The sequence below is a fragment of the Scomber scombrus genome, chromosome 5, assembly GCF_963691925.1.
Source record: "Scomber scombrus chromosome 5, fScoSco1.1, whole genome shotgun sequence".
Lineage (NCBI taxonomy): Eukaryota > Metazoa > Chordata > Actinopteri > Scombriformes > Scombridae > Scomber > Scomber scombrus.
This window is the reverse complement of record NC_084974.1, coordinates 31,030,003-31,054,407: the sequence shown is the minus strand read 5'-3', so window position 1 is coordinate 31,054,407 and position 24,405 is coordinate 31,030,003. Positions and strand designations below refer to the sequence as shown.

Here is a 24,405-nt window from a genome sequence, read left to right as displayed (position 1 = left end):
TACATTCTGCTTGTTATTATTATTTTATAATATTATGATTATTTTATTACTGTTGTTTTAGTACTACTATTTTTATATAATAATAATTATTATATAAAATATTTATTAATATTATTGTTAGTATCATTACTATAATTATCATTATTATTATATTTTATTTTTATTAAATGTATATTATTGTTGTTATTATTATTATTATTATTTTATTACTATTATTGTTAGTAGTAATTGTATTTTTATTATTATTATTATTATTATTATTATTATTATTGTTTTTAACAGTGTTTCCTGTCTGTCTCCTCTCAGTATCGCAGGAGGCTCGAGGCGGAGAAGCTGCGTCTGGCTGAAGAAGCAAAACTGAGAAACCAGATGTCTGCGAAGAGAGCGAAGGCCGAGGCCGAGCGCAAACACCAGGTACGAGTCCGACAGAGATAAAACCACCTCGATCATTATTATTATTATTATTATTACTTCCTAGTTTCTAACCGTCGTGTTTTTATCTCCAGGAGCGTCTGGCTCAGCTGGCCAAAGAGGACGCGGCCAAAGAGGACGCGGAGCGCTGAGAGAAGAGAGAGAAGGAGGAAGCTCGGAGGAAGAAGGAGATGGTGGAGCAGATGGAGAAAGCTCGTCTGGAGCCCGTCAACGACTCCGACATGGTGGACAAGATGTTCGGCTTCCTGGGAACGTCGAGCTCCTTCCCGGGGACAAGAAGGACAAGCTCCTGCCGGATTCGAGGTGAGACGACGGAAAGATGTTAGAACCACGAAATCCACTAATGTAGATTGCAGAGGCGGCAAAGGTCAACCCGAGGCCGGCCGAGAGGGAGAGAGAGAAAAAATGACAAAGTACTCACATAAAAATCAGTCTCATAAAATAAAGATAACTAGTTCAGTGTAACGGCATTACGTAATTTAACTACAAAATAATCTGTTACAGTTACTGATGAAAATGTTGATGATTACAAAGGAGAGGGAGAGGAGGAACAGGAGGAAAGAGGAGGGAGAGGAAGAATAGGAGGGAGAGGAGGAGGAAGAGGAGGGTGAGAAGGGAGAGGAGGAGGAAGAGGAGGGAGAGGAAGAATAGGAGGAGAGGAGGAAGAAGAAGATGAGGAAGAGGAGGGAGAGGAAGAAGAGGGAGGAGGAGGAGGAAGAAGGAGAGGAGAGGAAGAGGAGGAGGAAGAGGGGAGGAAGAGGAGGAAGATGAGGAAAAGGAGGGAAAGGAAGAGGAGGAAGAGGAAAAGGAGGCAGAGGAGAAGGAGAGGAGGAAGAGGAGGAGGGAGAGGAGAGGAGAAGAGGAGGAGGAAGGAGGAGAGGAAGAAGGAGAGGAGGAGGGAGAGGAAGAGGAGAGGGAGAGGTCAATAGTTACACTACTTATTTTAAACAGAGTAACTAGTAATCGGTAACTTATTAATCTTCACGCTGCTTTAACGTCTCATTAAATTAAATCATCACATCTGGACTGAAGCTGTTTCTCTTCTTCAGGATTTGGAGGCGAACGCATCACGAGCTGGAGGAGGAAGATCTGGACGAGGCTCTTTCCTCTTCCCGAGGACGATGAAGAGGAAGATCTGTCCGAGTACAAGTTCGCAAAATACGCCGCCACCTACTTCCAGGGAACCACGACGCACACCTACGTCCGCCGGCCCGCTCAAACAGCCGCTGCTGTTCCACGACGACGAAGGAGACCAGCTGGTAGGTCGACGTGATGTAACCTAGAAGATATGTTGCCATGACAACAACAACAACTTCTGTTTCATTGAGAACTTCACTGAGTGTTTGATCATTTTAATAATGGCGCTATACAGTTCTAGCACTACTTGACTCGGAAGAGGAAAAGGAGGAGGAGGAGGAGGGAGAGGAGGATGAAGGAGAGGAGGAGGGAGAGGAGGAGGAAGGAGAGGAGAAGGAGAGGAGAAGGAGGAGGAGGGAGAGAAGGAGGAGGAGGGAGAGGAGGGGGAGGAGAGGGAGAGGAGGAGGAGGGAGGAGGAAGGAGAGGAAAAGGAGGAGGAAGGAGAAGAAGAGTAGGAGGAGGAGGAGGGAGAGGATGAGGGGGAGGCAGAGAGGAGGAGGAAGGAGAGGAAGAGAAGGAGGAAGAGAGGAAGGAGAGGATGAGGAGGAGGGAGAGGAAGAGGAGGAAGGAGAGGAAGAGGGTGAGGGAGAGGAGGAGGAAGAGGAGGAGGGATGAGGACGAGGAGGAGGAAGGAGAGGAGAAGAACTTCACCCGTTGTTTGATCATTTAATAATGCCGCTATACAGTCTCCCAGCTACTACTTGACTCTCCTCTCTCAGACTTTCTATCTCTCGTTTTTTTTAAAGTAAGTCAGGAAGCCAACAACACACTAACTTTTATTCCCCCCCCCCCCCTTCCCCCCCTCAGGCGGCCCTGGCGGTGTGGATCACGGTTCTGAGGTTCATGGGAGATTTACCGGAGCCGAAGTATCACACGGCGATCAGCGACGGCAGCGAGAAGATTCCAGTCATGACCAAAATCTACGAGACGCTCGGCAAGAAGACGTACAAGAGAGAACTGCAGGCGCTGCAGGGGGAGGGGGAGGTGAGGGAAGAGGAGGAGGAGGAAGAGGTGGAGGAGGGAGAGGAGGAGGGTGAGGAAGAGGAGGAGGAGGAGGAAGAGGTGGAGGAGGAAGAGGAGGGGGGAGAGGAGGAGGAGGGGGAGGTGAGGAAGAGGAGGAGGGGGAGGAAGGGAGAAGAAGAGGAGGAGGAGGAGGGTGAGGAAGAGAATAGGAGGAAGAAGGAAAGGGGAAGAGGAGGAGGAGGAGGGGAGGGGGGGAGGAGGGGTGGAGAGAGAGGAGGAGGGGGAGAGAGAGGAGGGAAAAGAGGAGGTGGAGGAAGAGGAGGAGGAAGAAGGAGAGGGGGAGAGGAGGAGGAGGAGAGGATGAGGAAGAGGATGAGGGAGGGGGAAGAGTAGGAGGAGGAGGAGGAAGGAGAGGAGGAGGAAGAGGAAGAGAGGAAGAAGAGGAGGAAGGTGGAGGAAGAGGAAGAGAGGAGGAAGAGGAGGAGGTGGGGGAGGGGAGGAAGAGGAGGAGGTGGAGGAGGAGGAGGAAGAGGAGTTTAATTAATTAAAGTATAATTTATTTATACTTTTTTATAATTTTTTAAAACTTGTTAGAAGTTGAGTTCTACTTTATTTTATGTTTGTTTTATTATTTATTTAAGTTTATCATTCTATATATTTTTTTCTTATTGATATTTTTAATCTTTTTTAATTATTTTATTACATTATATTTTATATATTTATTTTATCTTTTTTGTCTTTTTAATCTTTGTGAACCTGGTTTTTACTCTTAACTTTTATTAAACTTCCTTTATTCTTTCTTATTTATTTAATTTAACATTTTTCTTATAAATCCTAAATCCCTCCTACCTTCCCTCCTCTCCTCCAGATGCAGCTTCCTCAGTCTGACGTTCACAAGAAGAACAGCGTCCGACACAAACTCGTCTCTCTGACTCTGAAGAAGAAGTCAAAGATCACGGAGGAGGTGAGACGACGTTCGGAGGTGAGACTCGGTTTCGTCTCCGAGCGACGACGTCGTTAAACTGACCGATGTGTGTGTGTGTGTTTTAGGTCACGAAACGCCTCAACGATGGAGAGTACGGTCTCCATGGCAACAGCATGCTGGAGGACCGGCCGACGTCCAACCTGGAAAAACTTCACTTCATCATCGGCAACGGCATCCTGAGACCCGCTCTGAGGTACACACACACACAATGTACACACATTATACACACATACACAATACACACATTATACACAAACACACACAATGTACACACATTATACACACACATTATACACACACACATTATACACACATTATACACACATTATACACACACACACATTATACACACATTATACACACACACACACACACACATTATACACACACACACACACACACACACATTATACACACATTATAAACACAAACACATTATACACACACACACACAGATAGATCACACATTATAAACACACACACACAGATATAACACACACACACACAAAAAGATTTACATTCATAATTTAAAAAAATGTCTGTGTGTCTCTCTGTGTGTGTGTCTGTGTGTGTGTGTGTGTGTGTCTCTGTATGTGTGTGTGTGTGTCTTTGTGTATGTGTGTGTCTGTGTGTGTGTGTGTGTATGTGTGTGTCTGTGTGTGTGTGTGTATGTGTCTCTGTATGTGCATGTCTCTGTGTGTGTGTGTGTGTTTGTGTGTGTGTCTCTGTATGTGTGTGTGTGTGTGTCTCTCTGTGTGTGTGTGTGTGTGTATAATGTGTGTGTGTGTGTGTATTCTATCTGTGTGTGTGTGTGTGTGTATAATGTGTGTATAATGTGTGTGTGTGTGTGTGTGTGTGTTAGGGATGAGATCTACTGTCAGATCTGTAAGCAGCTCAGTCAGAATCCGTCTAAAAGTTCTCACGCTCGCGGTTGGATCCTCATCTCGTTGTGTGTCGGCTGCTTCGCCCCGTCGGACAAGTTCGTCAAGGTCAGAGGTCAAAGGTCAATCTATGATGCGTTTGTCATTTTTAGTGACTTACCTTTTAAAGATTTAAATGTGTGTGTGTGTGTTTAGTATCTGAGGAACTTCATCAGCAGCGGGCCGCCGGGTTACGCTCCGTACTGCGAGGAGAGACTCAGACGGACCTTCGTTAACGGGACCAGAACACAACCTCCGTCCTGGCTGGAGCTGCAGGTACACACACACACACACACACACACACACATACACACACACACACACACACACACACACACACACACACACACACACAAAGACATACACACAGAGACACACACACACACACACACACAGACACACACACACAGATAGAACACACACACACACACACACAGAGAGCAGACACACACACAAACACACACAGAGAGACACACACACACACAGATAGAACACACACACACACACACACACACACACACAGAGAGACGCACATAGAGAGACACACACACACACACACACACACACAAACAGACGCACACACACACAGAAGCACACACGCACACAGAGAGACACACACACACACACAGAGACACACACACACAGACACACACACACACACACAGAGACACACACACACAAACAGACGCACACACACACAGAAGCACACACACACACACAGACACATACACACAGACACACACACAAACACACACACACACACACAAACACACACACAAACACACACATACACACACATACACACACACACACACACACACGAGTCGACTGACCGTCTGTAATCTCGTCTCCAGGCAACCAAATCAAAGAAGCCGATCATGCTGCCGGTGACGTTCATGGACGGAACGACTAAAACTCTGCTGACGGACTCGGCTACGACGGCCAAAGAGCTCTGCGACGCTCTGTCCGACAAAATCAACCTGAGGGATCGGTTCGGCTTCTCGCTCTACATCGCTCTGTTTGACAAGGTGGGTCAAAAAGAACCAGAACCAGGACCTAGTTATTAAAAACAAGATTTAAGATTTAAAATATAAAATTATATAAAAGAAAATAATAAAGAGAAAATTAAAATGATACAAATGTAAAAGAGAGTTTAAAGCAGAGGGGTCAAACATGAGGCCTGAGGGCCAGAACTGGGCCGCCGAGGAGTCCAATCCGGTCCACTTTCCTTCCTGTCTTCTTTTCCTTCCATTTGTCCTTTCTTTCTTTCTTTCTTTCTTTCTTTCTTTCTTTCTTTCTTTTTTTTTCTTCTTTCTGCCAAATCTACCTTCAGGTACAAATAAAGTTACCTTACCTTCTTTCCTGTCTTCTCTTCCTTCCTTCCTTGCTTCCTTCTTTCCTTTCTTCTCTTCCTTCATTCCTTCCTTCCTTACCTTACCTTCTTTCCTGTCTTCTCTTCCTTCTTTCCTTCCATCTGTCTTTCCTTCCATCCTTCCTTCCTTCCTTCTCTTCCCTCCTTCCATCTGTCTTTCCTTCCTCCCTTCCTTCCTTCCATCTTTCCTTCCTTCCTTCTTTCCTTCCATCCGTCTGTCCTTCCTTCCTTTCTTTCCTTCCTTCCTTCCATCTGTCTTTCCTTCCTTACTTCCTTCCGTCCTTCCTTCCTTCCTTCCTTCCTTCCTTCCTCCCTCCTTTCCTTCCTTCCACCTGTCTTTCCTTCCTTCCTTCCTTCCTTCCTTCCTTCCTTCCTTCCTTCCTTCCTTCCTCTGTTTTAATGATCCGGCCCTTGAATATAGATGAGTTTAACTCTCCTGGTTTAAAGTATTAATAATTCTCTATTATAACTAAACTAAACACTGATTGTTCTGACTGTCAGTGAACGCCTCTCCTCCCCCCCCCTCTCCCCTCCCCCCAGGTCTCGTCTCTAGGCAGCGGTAACGACCACGTGATGGACGCCGTGTCTCAGTGTGAGCAGTACGCTAAGGAGCAGGGCGCCCAGGAGAGGAACGCTCCCTGGAGACTGTTCTTCAGGAAGGAGATCTTCACTCCGTGGCATTCTCCCTCCGACGATCAGGTCGCTACCAACCTCATCTACCAGCAAACCGTCAGGGGGGTCAAGTTCGGAGAGTACCGCTGCGACAGGGTGAGAGCTGCTTTCTCTCCTTGGGGGGGTGTTTAATTTAAATGTAGTAGAGAGTAGCTGGACGTCATCTTTCTCTAATAAAACAGAAGATAAAACAGTGGTTTTGGATGATTTTAACATCACCTCCACCTCAGTAATAATTAAGATAAGATAAGATAAATGTATTGATCCCACAGTGGGGACAATTCATTGCTACTGTACAGCAGCTCAAAAAGATAGTGATATAAGAAAAAAACAAAAAATTAAATACAAATGTATATAACAATAAAATGCACTTATAACATATAGTATATATACACAACATTAAAATAAAAAAATATGACCGACTGCTTGAAAAGACGAGTTTTGAAACATCAACATATTCATATTTGGTCTATTTGGGAAACAATAAAATGACCATCAGGATGTCAAAACCCCCATAAAAGCTCCTCTAATGTCAGTTGGGTAAATGTTGGTATTGGACTCTTTATTTTTTAACAATTTTGGCAAATTAGCTCCATTAAAAGTCCTGTTAGCAACTCTAACTATCACTAGGAGCCAGAGTACAGCTTAAAAATACTCTATAAACATTCATACATTTCTATTAGAGTTGGACTTTTCCTCGTGTGACCCCGAATATACAAAAAATGGAATAAAATGCAGCAGCTGACACACATTTATATAAATGCAAATGTCCAAATGTATTCAAAAAAGTCCAGTTTATTAAAAAAAATTGAAAACCTGGACTCCTGGACTATAATATAGTGATTGTGAATGTCTTTTTTCCCCATTAATAAATATAATACACTCTGTTTGCTCTTTGACAGCTTCATAAAGGAGTAATTAAACTTTTATTAATGACTGACAGAGGGTTAATGAATGTGAATCAGTGTAGAGTCTAATTATGAGTCAGAATATAAACAGTAGTTAAAGGGTTAAAAGGTTAATAAAGCTAATAATAATGTTTTATAAACCCTCCTCTCCTTCGTCTGCTTCTGTTTATCTATCTCTCTCTCTCTCCCTCTCCCTCTCTCTCTCTCTCTCTCTCTCTCTCCCTCTCTCTCTCTCTCCCTCTCTCTTTCTCCCTCTCTCTCTCTCTCTCTCCCTCCTTCAGGATGATTTAGCGGAGCTGGCCTCTCAGCAGTATTACGTAGATTACGGTTCAGAGATCCTGCTGGAGCGGCTGCTGAGCCTCATCCCCTCTTACATCCCCGACAGAGAGATCAGCTCCTCCAGGACGGTGGAGAAATGGGCTCACGTCATCATGGCCGCACACAAAAAGGTTCGAGTCTGCAAATAACACGAGTTCATCTGTTTAGAAAGTTTAGTTTTAATAATAATATGTTTAAATCAATTATAGACCTTTCATGTGGTGTTCCTCAGGGTTCTGTGTTATTTACTTTATCAGAGATAAATAAGGTAAGATGAATAATTGGAAAGGAATGAAGGAAGAAGAGAAAGAAGAAGAAGTTGGAGAAGAGATAAAAGAAAGAAAGCAGAGGAAGAACAAAGAGAAAGAAAGAAAGAACTAGAAGTAGGAAGAGAGAGAAAGAAAGAAAGAAAAAAGATAAAGACAGAAAGAACAAGAAGTAAGAGGAGAGAGAAAGAAAAAAAAGATAAAGAAAGAAATCAAGAGAGAACGAGAAAGAAAGAAAGGAAGAAGAGAAAGCACAAGAAGTTGGAGGAGAAAGAAAGAAAGAACAAGAAGCAGAAGGAAGAAGAGAAAGAACAAGAAGTAGGAAGAAAGAAAGAAAGACAGAAGAGAAAGAAAGAAGGAAAGAAAGAAAGAAAGAAAGAAAGAAAGAAGTAAAGCAGTGAGGTTCCTGATCTCCATGGTTACCAGAGTAAATGTAATATTTAGAACAATAGTATTCCATTACCTTTATTTAATATAAAGTTATAATGTAAGATCATGCCAAACTAGTTGATATGGTGCTTTATTGAGTAAAGTGTGTGTGTGTGTGTGTGTGTGTGTGTGTGTGTGTGTGTGTGTGTGTGTGTGTCTTCAGGGCATTTACACCCAGAAGAGGTTCGACCCTCAGAAGGTGAAGGAGGAAGTAGTCGACTTCTCTCGTCACAAATGGCCTCTGCTCTTCTCTCGTTTCTACGAAGCCTTCAAGTTCTCAGGTGAGACTCTGCTTCCTCTTTTTTAACACAAGTTATTAAATATCCAGTCACGTCGAACGCTTCTGGAGGTTCGAAATATTTAAAAAAATCTGTTTCTGATAGACACAAAACTTTATAAGAGAACTGAAACATAAAGATGCATTTTTAAGGTAGTATTTTTAATTCTACCTGCTTTATCTGCTTGTTCCTTCTTGTATTTTAACATCATGTCATGAATGCAACAAGATGCAAAAACCTTCATTATCTAACTATTTTATTTATTATGAAATGCAACATAATCAGAAGCTCATTTGTGTATTTTCAACATTTTATTCTTAACTTTTTATTACTGTTAATAAACTCTGAGGACTGTTTAAACAGTTGATTTATTGGTGCAGGAAATTTACAAAATTGAAAAACACTGCAACATAGAGAAAAAAAGAAAGAAAGAAAGAACAAGAAGTAAGAGTAAAGAAATAAAGAAAGAAAGCAGAGGAAGAAGAGAAAGAGCAAGAAGTTGGAGGAGAAAGAAAGAAAAAAAGAGAAAGAAAGAAAGAAAAAAGAAATAAATACAGAAAGAACAAAAAGTTGGAGGAGAAAGAAAGAACAAAGAGGAAGAAAGAAAGAAAGCAGAGGAAGAAGAGAAAGACAGAAAGAAATAACGAAAGAACAAGAAGTAGGAGAAAGACAGAAAAAAGAGAAAGAAAGTACAAGAAGTAGGAGGAGAAAGAAAGAATGGAATGAAGGAAGAGGAGGAAGAAGAGAAAGAACACACGCAACATAAAACCTTTATCAGTGTGAAGAGTCAAACTGATTATTTGCATCCACAAAATGTTACTGATTGGAAGAAAGATGTAATGTCTGAATCTGATTTAAATTCTTTTCTCTGCAGATTATTATTATGTTAATTAAAATACATTTATAACCAAAAGAAAGACAAGACAGTAATGTTACATAACTTGATAAAACACAATTAATATACTTTGTGTTTAGAGTGCACCGACTAATTAAAACTCACCTGGAAGAAAACATGAAAGCTTTCAGTGCTTAGTGTAGTGGTGCATTTGTGGCCCCCTTGTGGCTGAAACAAGTATTACACAAATAAATGCTCAGAAAATTAGAAAAAAATTAACCCATCACTTGTTTCACAGATTTAAAAATAAATAAATTAAGGAGCAAAATTATGTCTGTATAAACTCAGGTAATGAGATCTCTAGATATATGAATGCCCTCTGGTGGGTGAAACGAGTATTACAACATTATTGGATTATTATCATTATTGGAAACATTATTCTCTCTTATTAATTTAATGTTTTACTGCCTTTTAAATTACAGCTTCACAAAAGACAAATGTCATAGTTTTGTATATTCAGATGCTGTAAAACAAACTCAACACTATTAATTAAGGTGATAATTAATCTTTGCGTCCATGCTCTCTCTCCGTCTCTCTCTTTGACTCTCTCTCCCCTTCTCTCTCTCTCTCTCTTTCTTTCTTTCTCTCGCTCTCTCTTTCTGTCTCTCTCTCTGTCTCTCTCTCCCTCTTTCTCTCTTTCTTTGTCTCTCTCTCTCTGTCTCTCTCTCACTATCTCTCTCTCTCTCTCTCCTTCTCTCTCCCTCCCTCTCTCCTTCTCTCTCTCTCTGTCTCTCTCTCTCTTTCAGGTCCGAGCCTTCCTAAAAACGACCTGATCGTCGCCGTTAACTGGACCGGCGTTTATTTCGTAGACGAGCAGGAACAAGTCCTCTTAGAGCTTTCCTTCCCAGAAATCACTGCGGTCTCCAGCAGCAGGTGAGGTGCATGCTGGGAAATGTAGTCAGAAATGTTTAATACGATTAAAGTCAGAGCAAGAAAACGCTTGATATACGTTTCTATCGTTGTTCTTTTTTTCAGTGGAGGAAAGCTGCAGGGTCAGAGCTTCATTCTGGCCACCATCAAAGGAGAAGAGTACACCTTCACCTCCAACAACGCCGAGGACATCCGAGACTTAGTGGTGACGTTCCTCGAAGGTCTGAGGAAGAGGTCCAAGTTCGTGGTGGCGCTGCAGGACAACCCGAACCCCAGTGAGTCCCCAACAATCCCAGTACAGGCTTTTATTGTTTACCCTGTAGCAGCAAATAACGTAATAATAACGACCGATAAACCTTATAAATTAGCCTGTTTTTTAATGTAATATATAGTAATATAGATTTAATATAGATAAAAAATAGGTAAATATAGTAATATAACGACTAATAACTTTTTGCCAGTAATATAATAAGTAACTGCACCTAAAACAATGAAATAAAGACATTTAATCTGCTATATATCATATTTTACAGCTTTATTGGGATTATCATTAATATATATAATATATATTATTCTTTACTTATTTAAACCAAAGGATTCAAATATTTCTGTAGTTTCATTACTTCTTTTAACTTTATGAGACATTAAAGAAGTAAATTAAATATAAATTAAATTAAGAATAATGAAGAAACATGTTTAGTTGTATTCTTTTAATACTGTAGCAGATAAAATGTTGCATTGCTCCTTTAGTGAAGCTGCTGATTCAGTCACAGTTAATCAATCTGAGGACGATAATCAATCAGTTAGTTTTTTGTTAATGTTAATTAACTGGTTCTTAACTTCTAAAATATTTTTCTAGAGCCAGTGACACTAAATTAAACATCTTTGAGACTTTTCAGGTTACATCTTGAGCTTTTTAAGGACCAAACAACTAATTAATAAATTGATATATAATCAATAATGAAAGTTAATCATTAGCTGCAGTTCATCGTCTCTCACTGTGTTTCTTTGGCAGTCGGGGAGCAGTCCACGTTCCTGAGCTTCCTGAAGGGAGACCTGATCCTGTTGGACCAGGACACCGGCGAGCAGGTGCTCACCTCCGGTTGGGCGCACGGCATCAACGCACGGACCAATCAGAGAGGAGATTTCCCCGCCGACTGCGTCTACGTCCTGCCGACCGTGACGAGACCGCCGCAGGAGATAGTGGTGAGAAGAAAAGTTAGACGTCTTTAAAGCTTTAGTACTTCATTACTTTCTGTAACAGTTTAATTTCATGATGATGATGATGATGATGATGATGATCCAACCAATCAGGCGCTGGTAACCATGACGCCCGACCAGCGGCAGGAGTCGGTGCGAGCGTCGCAGATCGTCCTGCCGGAGAGCGATGACCGGATGAAGCCGTACACACTGGAGGAGTTTTCATTAGACTACTTCAGGTACACACACACACACACACACACACACACACACACACACACACACACACACACACACACACACACACACACACACACACACACACACACACACAGTGTCCTAGGTCACTTTTGGGACTATACATAGACTTACATTCATTTCCTGGAGACTGAACCCAACCCAAAATATAGTCACTGACTCAAAAATCAGCTTTTCACAATTAGAGACACAACTTTTGTCCCCAATTATCTTCAGTTAGTCTGGTTAGTGGCCCTGAAAGTGGATAAAGTCTCACACACACACTCACTCACACGTATTAAAACTCACTTCTTCTTCTTCAACATCAGAGTTTGTTCTCTACTTTATTTTAAATTTACAGCCACATTTATTCTCTTATTTTAATCATCACTCACATATCAAACACCTGGACATACTGACACTTTGAGTCCTGTGCAGCCGCATGTTGTGAGATACATTTCTTCACTCTTACCTCCTCTTCCTCCTCCTCTTCCTCTTCAGGCCTCCTCCCAAGCACACGCTGAGCAGAGTGATGGTCACTAAGAATCGTGGGAAGGACAAAATGTGGAGCTGCACCCGAGAGCCGCTCAAACTGCCGCTGCTGAAGAAAGTCGTGAACCACGAGGAGCTCGCTCAGGACGCCTGCATGTCCTTCATAGATATCCTTTAACCTGCAGAAGCTTTAATAACAAGTTATTATTACCAAATATACATACTTTTATCATGGAACTGATTTTATATTTTGTCATATTTTACAATATTTATAAAGTAAGAAGAATAAAAAAGTCAAAAACTACTCTTAACTTTTCCTTTCTGGAGTTTGTTAAATATGAATTAAATATTTAACCCTCCTGTCGTTTCCTCCCGGGTCAAACTGACACCATCTCTTCTGACTGTTCCTTCTTTCTTTCCTTCCTCCCATTTTCTTCCTTCCTTCCTTCCTTTCCTTCCTCCCTCCCTTCTTCTCTCTTTCTTTCCTCCCCCCTAAATTCTCTCCTCTGTTCTTCTTTCCTTCCTTCCTCCCCCCTCCTACCTTCCTTCCTTCCTTATTTCCTCCGTCCTTCCTCCCTCCCTTCCTTCCCTCTTTCTTCTTTCCTCCCTTCCTTCCCTTTTTCTTCCTTCCTCCCTTCCTTCTTTTACTACCTCCCTCCTTTCCTTCCTACTTCCTCCCTCGCTCCTTTCCTTCCTTCTTCCTCCCTCCTTTACTTTCTTCTTCCTCCCTTCCTCCTTCCTTCTTCCTCGCCCTTTTCCTTCCTTCTTCCGCCCTCCTTTCCTTCCTTCTTACTCCCTCCCCCCTTTCCTTCTTTCTTCGTCCCTTCCTTCCTTGACTCGAGGACAACAGGAGGTTTAACACAAACTTTCTGCCTCACATCAGATGATCATGTTTTCTCTCTGCTGCTTTTTTAAGCTGATCAGGTGTTTTTATTTAGTCCTTGACTTTTCCTCCCACCGATGATGAAGTATATGGGCGACTACCCGTCCAAACGTACGCGCTCCGTCAACGAGCTGACGGACCAGATCTTTGAAGGAGCGCTGAAGGCCGAACCTCTGAAAGACGAGATCTACTGTCAGATCCTCAAACAGCTGACGGACAACCACGTCAAGTCAGTAATAAACTCTGATCAGTGCAGATTAATAACAGATGACATGCATATTCTTTACTCTCTAATATCAGTATCAGCATCGCTCCCAAAACTCCAGTATTGATCAGGCTGATGAAGTAAAACCAGGCGGGGAGTTCCAGTCCTCTGAAATGATGCCAACGCGGAAGTAACTTCAAACTGCATTCTATCAAAAGGCCACCAGGGGGCGACCGTGTTGGTGTCAAAAGGACTTCCGTCTCTATACAAGTCAATGGAGAATTCACCAACTTCTCACTTGATTTCTAACCTCAGTAAACGTTTTCAAAATGTGTTTATGGTCTCAATCGCTAGTTTAAAGCCTTCTTCAATGCAGTATGATGTTCATTTGGGACATTTTGGCCTCCCTGATTTTATATTTGACGATAAAGCAGGGTATGCATTAGGGCGTGGCTACGTTGTGATTGACAGGTTGATTGGTTCACAGGTTCAGGAGAGCGCCTCTTGCTCCTCCTGATGCCCATATAAGTAGAATCCCTGTTTTTATTTTTCCCAGCATGCACCTGAAATTTTCAAGATGGCGCTGCTCAGATCCGATACTATTCGCTTCCAAGCAGCAGTCCACAAACCTGTTTTTCACTAATCTGTTTTTAACTTCTTTTATAAAAATCTGTGTCATCTGTTACATTTATAATCTCTGTAATCTGATTATAATCTGCAGGTACAGTGAGGAGAAAGGCTGGGAGCTGCTGTGGTTGTGTTCTGGTTTGTTTCCTCCCAGTAACGTGCTGCTGCCACACATCCAGCGCTTCCTCCAGTCTAAGAAGCACCACCCGCTGTCTGGAGACTGCATGCAGCGGCTGCACAAATCGCTACGGTAACGCAGAATCTCACCTGAGCGTCACCTGTCCGGTCTGACGCGTCACGACGGCAGAAATCACAAAATCTTTAGCTGTCAATCAAAAACATGAAGGACATTTATTTTCTCCGTCTCGTCTTTTTCTCTGACTGACACTTTGTCTCGCTGCCTGTTTTTTTCATGTCATGGTTGTCACGGTAACAGAAACGGATCCAGGAAGTACCCTCCTCACCTGGTGGAAGTGGAGGCCATCCAACACAAGACGACACAGATCTTCCACAAAGTCTACTTCCCTGACGACACGGACGAGGTGAGACACACACACACACACACACACACACACACACACACGCACACACACACACACGAGAACACACACACACACACACACGAGAACACACACACACACACACACGAGAACACACATCCACACACATCCACACACGCACACACACACACATACACTCACACACACACACATACACTCACACACACACACACGAAAACACACACACATACACTCACACTAACACACACACACAAACACACACACACACACACACACACACACATACACACACACACACTAACACACACTTACACACACACACACGAGAACACACATCCACACACACTAACACACACACATACTAACACACACACACGAGAACACACATCCACACACACACACACACACACACACATACTAACACATACAAACACACACACACACACACACACACACACACACACACACACTATTTATGTCATGTGTTAATGTGTGTATTTGACACCCGGCAGGCGTTCGAGGTGGAGTCGAGCACCAAAGCGAAGGATTTCTGTCAGAACATCTCGACCAGACTGTTGCTCAAATCTCCTGAAGGATTCAGTCTGTTCGTCAAGATCTCAGACAAGGTCAGAGGTCAAAGGTCAAGTGATGTCTGTCAGGATTAAATGATTAAATGATGTTAAAGAAAAAGATCAGATTTATTCAAGTTTAGGTTCAAAGGATTTTTGGTCTCTAAAGCATCAGGCTGTGTGTGTGTGTGTGTGTGTGTGTGTGTGTGTGTGTGTGTGTGTGTGTGTGTGTGTGTGTGTGTGTGTGTGTGTGTGTGTGTGTGTGTGTGTGTGTGTGTGTGTGTGTGTGTGTGTGTTCGTGTTCTGCAGGTGATCAGCGTGCCAGAAGGAGATTTCTTCTTTGACTTCGTTCGGCATTTGACCGACTGGATCAAGAAATCAAGACCAGCTAAAGACGGTGAGTAACTAAAGTACTTTTACTACAGTTTGAGGTACTTGTACTTCACTGTATTACAGTTTGAGGTACTTGTACTTTACTGTAGTACAGTTTGAGGTACTTGTACTTTACTGTAGTACAGTTTGGGGTATTTGTACTTTACTGTAGTAGTTTGAGGTACTTGTACTTTACTGCAGTACAGTTTGAGGTACTTGTACTTTACTGCAGTACAGTTTGAGGTACTTGTACTTTACTGCAGTACAGTTTGAGGTACTTGTACTTTACTGCAGTACAGTTTGAGGTACTTGTACTTTACTGCAGTACAGTTTGAGGTACTTGTACTTTACTGCAGTACAGTTTGAGGTACTTGTACTTTACTGCAGTACAGTTTGAGGTACTTGTACTTTACTGTAGTACAGTTTGGGGTATTTGTACTTTACTGTAGTAGTTTGAGGTACTTGTACTTCACTGTAGTAGTTTGAGGTACTTGTACTTTACTGTAGTATTTCCATGTGATGCTACTTTCTACATCTCAGAGGGAAATATTGTACTTTCTACTCCACTACATTTATTTGACAGCTGTAGTTACTTTTCAGATGCAGATTTGACACAATGGATAATATAACAAGCTTTTAAAATACAACACATTGTTAAAGATGAAACCAAAAAGCAGTGTGTAGTCGGCTCACATTTCAGATGTCTATGAGTTGTTAACAGCTCCACCTAATAGTGATTTTTCCCTCTAAACTTCTCACATGCTTTCATTTCAATAAATGTTCAAATGATCCAATATTTCAGCAAACATCAAAGATTAGAGAAAAAGTCCAAAAACTGAAAACACATCTGTGTATCAGAACTTAGTTTTTTCTTCTTTCCTCTCCCATTAATCATCTCACCACCCCTCACATTTATCTGCTGACCCTTTGGAGGGGCCCCACCCCTAAGTTGGGAACCACTGGACTAAACTAGCTAACTGTATATAAAGTAGTGTAAACTAGCTCCACCTCCAGCAGCTACAACAGTAACATGCTGCTCTAACACTGATGCTTCACTATTAATAATCTAATGATGTCATAATAATAATATATCAGTCAGAGGACCAAACCACTACTTTTACTGTAATACTGCATACTACATCACTCATAATACTGCAGTACTTTTACTGTAATACCGCATACTACATCGCTCATAATACTGCAGTACTTTTACTTGTAATGGAGTATTTGTACATAGCAGTAAAGTTAAATGTTGAGCAGCTTTTAACTGAATCCACAGTGCGGCTCCTCGTCATGATAACCGTCCCTGTTCTTTAAACACAACAAGCTCCACTCTGAGATCAGAGTTCCTTGTTCTCTCCCTTCAGGTTTACAGTTTGTAGATGGGTGTAACCAACATGTGACGCAGCACAGAGCTGTCAGGCTGCATTCACTGCAGGATCACATGATCAGAACAGATCAAACCTGTTTCATTTATCAGGAAGTGAAACTCAGTCAGTCGTTGCCTCTGAGAGCTGAAATGGCGCAGAAAGATCAGCTGGACCGAGAATCCTTCTCCTGTGTGATCTGTCTGGATCTACTGAAGGATCCGGTGGGTCTTCCCTGTGGACACAGCTACTGTATGAGCTGTATTAAAGGATTCTGGGATGGAGAGGATCAGAGGAAGATCTACAGCTGCCCTCAGTGCAGAGAGGCCTTCACACCGAGGCCTGTCCTGAAGAAAAACACCATGTTAGCAGCTTTAGTGGAGCAGCTGAAGAAGACTGGACTCCAAGCTGCTCCTGCTGATCACTGCTATGCTGGACCTGAAGATGTGGCCTGTGATTTCTGCACTGGGAGGAAGCTGAAAGCCTTCAAGTCCTGTCTGCAGTGTCTGGCCTCTTACTGTGAGAATCACCTCCAGTCTCACTATGAATCACCTACATTTAAAAAACACAAGCTGGTGGAGCCCTCCAAGAAGCTCCAGGAGAACATCTGCTCGCGTCATGATAAGTTGATGGAGATTTTCTGCCGCACTGATCAGCAGATTATCTGTTATCTCTGCTCTGTGGATGAACATAAAGGCCACGACACAGTCTCAGCTGCAGCAGAAAGGACTGAGAGGCAGAGAGAGCTCGAGGTGAGTCGACTAAACATCCAGCAGAGAATCCAGGACAGAGAGAAAGATGTGAAGCTGCTTCAACAGGAGGTGGAGGCCATCAGTGTCTCTGCTGATAAAGCAGTGGAGGACAGTGAGAAGATCTTCACTCAGCTGATCCGTCTCCTCCAGAAAAGAAGCTCTGATGTGAAGCAGCAGATCAGATCCCAGCAGGAAACTGAAGTGAGTCGAGTTAAAGAGCTTCAGGAGAAGCTGCAGCAGGAGATCACTGAGCTGAAGAGGAAAGACGCTGAACTGAAGCAGCTCTCACACACAGAGGATCACAACCAGTTTCTACACAACTACCCCTCAGTGTCACAACTCAGTGAACCTACAGACTCATCCAGCATCAATATCCGTCCTCTGAGATACTTTGAGGATGTGACAGCAGCTGTGTCAGAGCTCAGAGATCTACTACAGGACATCCTGAGGGACAAATTGACAAACATCTCACAGAGAGAGACTAAAGGGGACGTTTTACTGCCAGAACCAGAACCCAAGACCAGAGCTGAGTTCTTAAAATATTCACGTGAAATCACTCTGGATCCAAACACAACACACGCAAATCTGTTATTATCTGAGGGGAACAGAAAAGCAAAATGGATGTTTCAAACACATTCTTATTCTAGTCGCACAGACAGATTCACTGATTATACTCAGGTCCTGAGTAGAGAGAATCTGACTGGACGTTGTTACTGGGAGGTGGAGAAGAGCGGAGAAGGAGTTGAGGTAGCAGTCGCATACAAGAATATCAGCAGAGCAGGAAGTGAATCTGCATTTGGACGTAATGACAAATGCTGGTCTTTAGTTTGTTACCCTAACAGGTATGTATTTTGCTTCAACAACATTGAAACTCCCGTCTCAGGTCCTGGTTCCTCCAGAGTCGGAGTGTACCTGGATCACAGAGCAGGTATTCTGTCCTTCTACAGCGTCTCTAAAACCATGACTCTCCTCCACAGAGTCCAGACCACATTCACTCAGCCTCTCTATGCTGGACTTTATGTTGGTTATAGATCCACAGCTGAGTTGTGTGAAGTGAAATAGACAGAAGTCATTTCAGACTTCATGTGTCAGATGTTGTAATTCTTCATGTTTTTGTCTCCATGTTTCTGAGCTGCTCAGAGATCAGCTGACATGCTAATAGTGATATTCAACACTTTGTTTACTTTATGTATGTTTCATTGATATGTTCAGTTTCTTTAAATGTGACTTTTTCCTGTGTGTTTTTATCCATGGAGGCTCTCACTGCTCATCACCATGTTTTTAACCTTCACTGACATTTCTTCAGATGAAACTTCTCTTTGTTCTAAATGTTAGTTTCATGTTTGTATTGATGTATTTGTGTCGGTTGTTTCTTAAACAGAGAAAACAGCAGAACTTCCTTCATCACAGATATTTTGTTCTCATCACTTTGTAAATTCATAAAGAAATGTTCAATCAAACTGTAATGATCATGATAATAATCATTAATGATGTTCTTGTACATAGCTGACATTCTGGGTTAAACTAACTGACTGTGTGGATGAAGTCAATCTGAACATGAAATCATTGATCACACTTTACTGATTGGATGTGTGAACAATCTGAAGCTTCAATAATTAATAAACAGGTTTTTTATCAACAGTGATCAAAGTGTTTTTTTTGTTATTCAAAGCTTGTGTACTTTTACTGTAATACTGCATACTACATCACTCATAATACTGCAGTACTTTTACTTGTAATTTGCTATTTTGGTACTCATCCCTCTATTCTGTCTTCTGCAGTAATCATTGATCTTTACTGACATTAATGTTGACGGTTAAGTTCATGCCACTGTACTGCTGTCAATTTGAATGGGTCAATAAAGATACCACTTATCTTATCAATAAAGCACAAACTGAAGTAACTAAAGGTCACTTTTCTTTATGCTCACCCTGTCTAACCCCCCCTCCTAGTATTTTTACAGGATTTCACTTCTATGATGAAGGCCTGATGGAATAAACTTGAATCTGACTCTAACTTCAACCCTCTGTCTTCCTTCACTGTGCAGGAATCGTTCCCTCTCTGACCTATCAGGTGTTCTTCATGAAGAAGTTGTGGACCAACACGGTTCCAGGGAAGGACTCCTTCGCCGACTCCATCTTCCACTATTACCAGGTCGGTCTCATGAGGTTTATGAGAGCAGATCTTTATTTCACCTGACACACAGAAACACCAGAGAGTTTTTAAAGCTAACATTATCTTCTTCCTCTGATTAGGAGCTGCCTAAATACCTGCGCGGCTACCACAAGTGTTCACGAGAAGAGGTTTTCCAACTGGCGGCGCTCATCTATCGAGTCAAGTTCGAGGACGATAAATCCCACTTTCCTACAATTCCCAAGATGCTTCGGGAGCTGGTTCCTCAGGATCTCATCCGTCAGCTTTCACCGGACGACTGGAAAAGAGTAAAAAACACAAACTGTCATATTCCAATATTTGTAATGAACCTTTCTCTTCAATCTTACTGAATCCTGATGTAATATTTAATGTTGTGTGTGTGTGTGTGTGTATGTGTGTGTGTGTGATGACAGTCTGTGGTCGCGTACTTCAACAAGCAGGCCGGTAAATCGAGGGAAGAGGCCAAACTGATGTTCCTGAAGATCATCTACAAATGGCCGACCTTTGGCTCCGCCTTCTTTGAAGTCAAGGTAAGTCTGAGTCATTTCCTGTTCACACCAGTTAAAGGATGAGTTAATACCAGGCGGGGAGTTCCGGTCCTCTGAAATGAGGCCAACGCGGAAGTAACTTTGAACTGCATTCTATCAAAAGGCCACCAGGGGGCGACCGTTTTGGTGTCAAAAGGACTTCCGTCTCTATACAAGTCAATGGAGAATTCACCAACTTTTCACTTGGTTTCTAACCTCAGTAAACGTTTTCAAAATGTGTTTATGGTCTCAATCGCTAGTTTAAAGCCTTCTTCAATGCAGTATGATGTTCATTTGGGACATTTTGGCCTCCCTGATTTTATATGTGACGATAAAGCAGGGTATGCATTAGGGCGTGGCTACGTCGTGATTGACAGGTTGATTGGTTCACAGGTTCAGGAGGGCGCCTCATGCTCCTCCTGATGCCCATATAAGTAGAATCCGTGTTTTTACTTTTCCCGGCATGCACCTGACATTTTCAAGATGGCGCTGCTCAGATCCGATACTATTGGCCTCCGAGCAGCAGTCCACAAACCAATGGGTGACGTCACGGATGTTGCGTCCATTTCTTATATACAGTCTATGGTTCATACACTTTTAAAGTCTGTTTGTCTGTCTGTAATGATTCCTCCTGTTCATACTGACCATTAGAAGATCCCTTCATAATACACTTACAATGGAAGTGATGGAGGACTAAATCAACAGTCCTCCTTCTGTGGAAACATGTATTTAAAAGTTGATCTGAAGCTAATATGACGCTTCAGCCGTCTGAATGAGTCAAATCAAGTCTTCTATCTTTCAACCTTACAGTCTTATTAATATTAAATGTCTTCTATCTGTCTCCCTACACTGTTTTCCTGTTTAGCTGTGGTGGAACAATAGTAACATAAAGAAGGCAGACAGTGGAAGATATTCACTCTATTTGACTCACTCAACTTTTAAATACATTTCTGCAAAGTAAAAAGACTTTTGTCCCTTATCACTTACAGTAAAAGCACATTAAATACCGAAAACCATTACAAAATGTATATATACAATAACATGGTATATATATTATTGGGAAAGTAAACGTGGAACTGCGTGATTAGTCTCAAACATCGTCTGAAGCAGATATATAAAACTTTAAAGCTGCATTACTGCGTGTACAAATCTATTAACAATAAGATACGATGGAGGATGAATCATTACAAATTAAACATGTGTCTTTTTGTCTTTAGCAAACCACAGAGCCAAACTACCCAGAAATCCTGCTGATCGCCATCAACAAGCACGGAGTCAGTCTCATCGACCCGAAGACGAAGGTCCGTGTTGTGAAATCATCATTAATCTTCAATCTGCATGTAACATTTATATATATTTTTTATGTTTATACTTATTTTTTATTAATCTTTAATGCAGGACATCCTCACCACTCATCCCTTCACCAAGATCTCCAACTGGAGCAGCGGGAACACTTACTTCCACATCACCATCGGAAACCTGGTCAGAGGAAGCAAACTGCTCTGTGAGACTTCGCTGGTGGGTGACTGCAACACACACACACACACACACACACACACCAGCATTTTACCTATTGGAGATTCACCTTTGGTCCCAATTAACTGGTCTTAAGCCTGAAATGTGTTCCTCTCTGCTTCCTCTGATCCATGTTCAGTGTACACGATGATACCAAACAGCAGAGTGACGACTTTTCTCCATTTAAACAGACTCAATGACTAATTACAAGATTGAAAGCGTGTGACACTAAATAAAGAAAACAGTTAGTATGAAATATCACTGTAATCCAATTAATTCGAATATTTTCTGAGTAACAACAAATCTGTCCCCGGCTATTTTAGAATATCTTTGGAGAAAAAAGCACAAATGTATCTGTTTTCACACTTTTTGTTGTACAGCACAGAATATATAATTATGTTATAAATAATAATTTAATATAGTAGTTATTTTCTGACAAATACTCATGCTCATACTGAATGTTCTACAGTTTACTACTAATACTCATTGATGTACCAACGACCGTCCATAACCTGAAGATATTAAGTTACCATCGTTGAGGACTAAAGACGTTTTCTTCTATAAAAAAATGCTCAAAAGTGATTAATTGATTGGAAAAATAGCAATTAATTTTCTGTTAATAAATTAAACAACTAGTCGTTGCAGCTTTACTAAACGTTTATTCAAAGAAATAATCTGCTGATGAATTATTAAAATAAACAGTTTCAGCTTTAAATTTGAAATAATCTCAAACAGTGACATTAACGTAACTCTAACCTAGGGCTGGGCAATTAATCGAAAAATAATCGAAACCGACATTTAGAAACTCTAATGGACTTAATCTTGCTCATGTCAATTAATCGTGGTGTTCACTGTTGCCATGACAGTAAAGGTTGCATATCTTTAAGGAATTTGTCTCCAGTGATCATCAGGGCAGCAGTGTAAAATACACAACAAAAGAAACTGTGAAAATACATAATTGTTCATCAAGGGTGGAGATAATCGTTCATTAATCGTAATCGAGGTTAAAAGTTCAATTAATCGTGATTTAGATTTTAGCTATAATCGCCCAGCCCTACTCTAACATAACGATTAAACTGCAGTCGTTTCTTTTCAGGGCTACAAGATGGACGACCTGCTGACCTCCTACATCAGTCAGATGTTGACCACCATGAACAAGCAGCGCTCCGGGCGCGGCCACAGCAAGTGAACTTCTTACTGGCAGGAGGCCGCCGAGCTCATCCGGCTCTTGCGCCCCATTGGCCAGCACTGCAGCTGGGGGCGGACCTTCACCAACCAGCTGTGGAGGATGAGCCGCAGTCCTTCTGCTAGCTCAGAAGGGTCAAAGGTCACCGTGGAGAGTTCGACCGTCAGCAGCGACGATCCCGGAGAAGGACCCAGCAATTACAACCGCTACAACTACAACCATGAGGACGAGGATGAGCCGTCCAGTGAGGATGACTACCTCTAAACGCTCCGTCCAGATGTTTTCTTCTTCCTGGTGATTAACAGCGTGATCATAACATCCAACAGCTGTTTGACACGTGATCTTTACATCTTACGACACGTGAACATAACATCAGACAACTGTTTGACACGTGATCGTAACATCCGATGGCCGTTTGACACGTGATCGTAACATCTGACGGCCGTTCGACACGTGATCGTAACATCCGACGGCTGTTTGACAGGTAATCGTAACATCCGATGGCCGTTTGACACGTAATCGTAACATCCGACGTCCCATGATCGTAACATCTGACGGCCGTTTGACACATGATCGTAACATCTGACGGCTGTTTGACACGTGATCGTAACATCTGACGGCCGTTCGACACGTGATCGTAACATCTGACGGCCGTTCGACACGTGATCGTAACATCCGACGGCTGTTTGACACATGATCGTAACATCCGACGGCTGTTTGACACATGATCGTAACATCCGACGGCTGTTTTGTTCTGTTGGTACAATCTAAACGGTCTCAGTCAGTGAGTTTACATCATCAGTAACCAGATTTCTCTCCTGCACTGACCTCATTTTGGAAGAGTTGAACTATTAGTGCTGCTTTCTCACCATCTTTTGTTTTGGTTGTGTGACTGAGCAGACTGAAGGGGGCAGTATACTCCATCAGAAAGGCCTCTCATACTGTCAAATAGCTTTTGTGTCGAGCCATTTCTGTGACTTTCTAAACCGTCATCGTGATTGGTCAGCTGTGTGGCAGCAGAGATAGAGAGACAAAGGGGTTTTAACTTCTCTCTCCTCACGACTATTTCTGTCACTTTTCATGTGAACACTGAGAATTATCCTCCAGGAAAGAAGACCTCTCATGAATTAACCCTCACAGTGATTTCCTCTCTTTATCCCGCTGTGCTTTATATGTGCTGCATGTGTGTGCTGCTTGTAAAAAGTTGATTTATAAAACTCAGTTACATGAATACAAAGCAGAGTAATCTGTTTTTTTCTCTCTACCTTGATTACAATAACCAAGTTTCTCGTTTACATGACAGTTAAGTAATCTTCTAACTGGAGAGAAACCATATTGCCCAGTTAGTTAAGT

At 42.1% G+C, this 24,405-nt stretch overlaps 2 protein-coding genes across 2 annotated transcripts in view; both read left to right on the top strand.

The window, feature by feature from the left end:
- The window catches only part of myo7aa (myosin VIIAa), a 64,077-nt gene extending 41,022 nt beyond the window's left edge, over positions 1-23,055 (top strand). Inside the window, 31 exon segments of the mRNA XM_062418510.1 lie at positions 307-414; positions 507-701; positions 703-753; positions 1,507-1,536; positions 1,538-1,642; positions 1,644-1,691; positions 2,377-2,553; positions 3,407-3,496; positions 3,583-3,710; positions 4,380-4,506; positions 4,594-4,713; positions 5,292-5,465; positions 6,350-6,577; positions 7,671-7,838; positions 8,566-8,683; positions 10,322-10,448; positions 10,551-10,720; positions 11,461-11,651; positions 11,760-11,884; positions 12,384-12,541; positions 13,333-13,486; positions 14,184-14,339; positions 14,526-14,631; positions 15,123-15,236; positions 15,489-15,576; positions 19,718-19,824; positions 19,926-20,111; positions 20,238-20,354; positions 21,569-21,652; positions 21,750-21,869; positions 22,963-23,055. Of these exon segments, the coding sequence (XP_062274494.1) occupies positions 307-414; positions 507-701; positions 703-753; positions 1,507-1,536; positions 1,538-1,642; positions 1,644-1,691; positions 2,377-2,553; positions 3,407-3,496; positions 3,583-3,710; positions 4,380-4,506; positions 4,594-4,713; positions 5,292-5,465; positions 6,350-6,577; positions 7,671-7,838; positions 8,566-8,683; positions 10,322-10,448; positions 10,551-10,720; positions 11,461-11,651; positions 11,760-11,884; positions 12,384-12,541; positions 13,333-13,486; positions 14,184-14,339; positions 14,526-14,631; positions 15,123-15,236; positions 15,489-15,576; positions 19,718-19,824; positions 19,926-20,111; positions 20,238-20,354; positions 21,569-21,652; positions 21,750-21,869; positions 22,963-23,055 (3,963 nt within the window).
- LOC133979994 (tripartite motif-containing protein 16-like) lies at positions 17,071-19,267 on the top strand. The gene is made up of 2 exons (XM_062418553.1): positions 17,071-19,031; positions 19,116-19,267. Exon 1 carries the CDS (start codon positions 17,071-17,073, stop codon positions 18,730-18,732), a length of 1,662 nt encoding a protein of 553 aa, XP_062274537.1. The 3' UTR covers positions 18,733-19,031; positions 19,116-19,267.
- Positions 23,056-24,405: the final 1,350 nt, after the last annotated feature.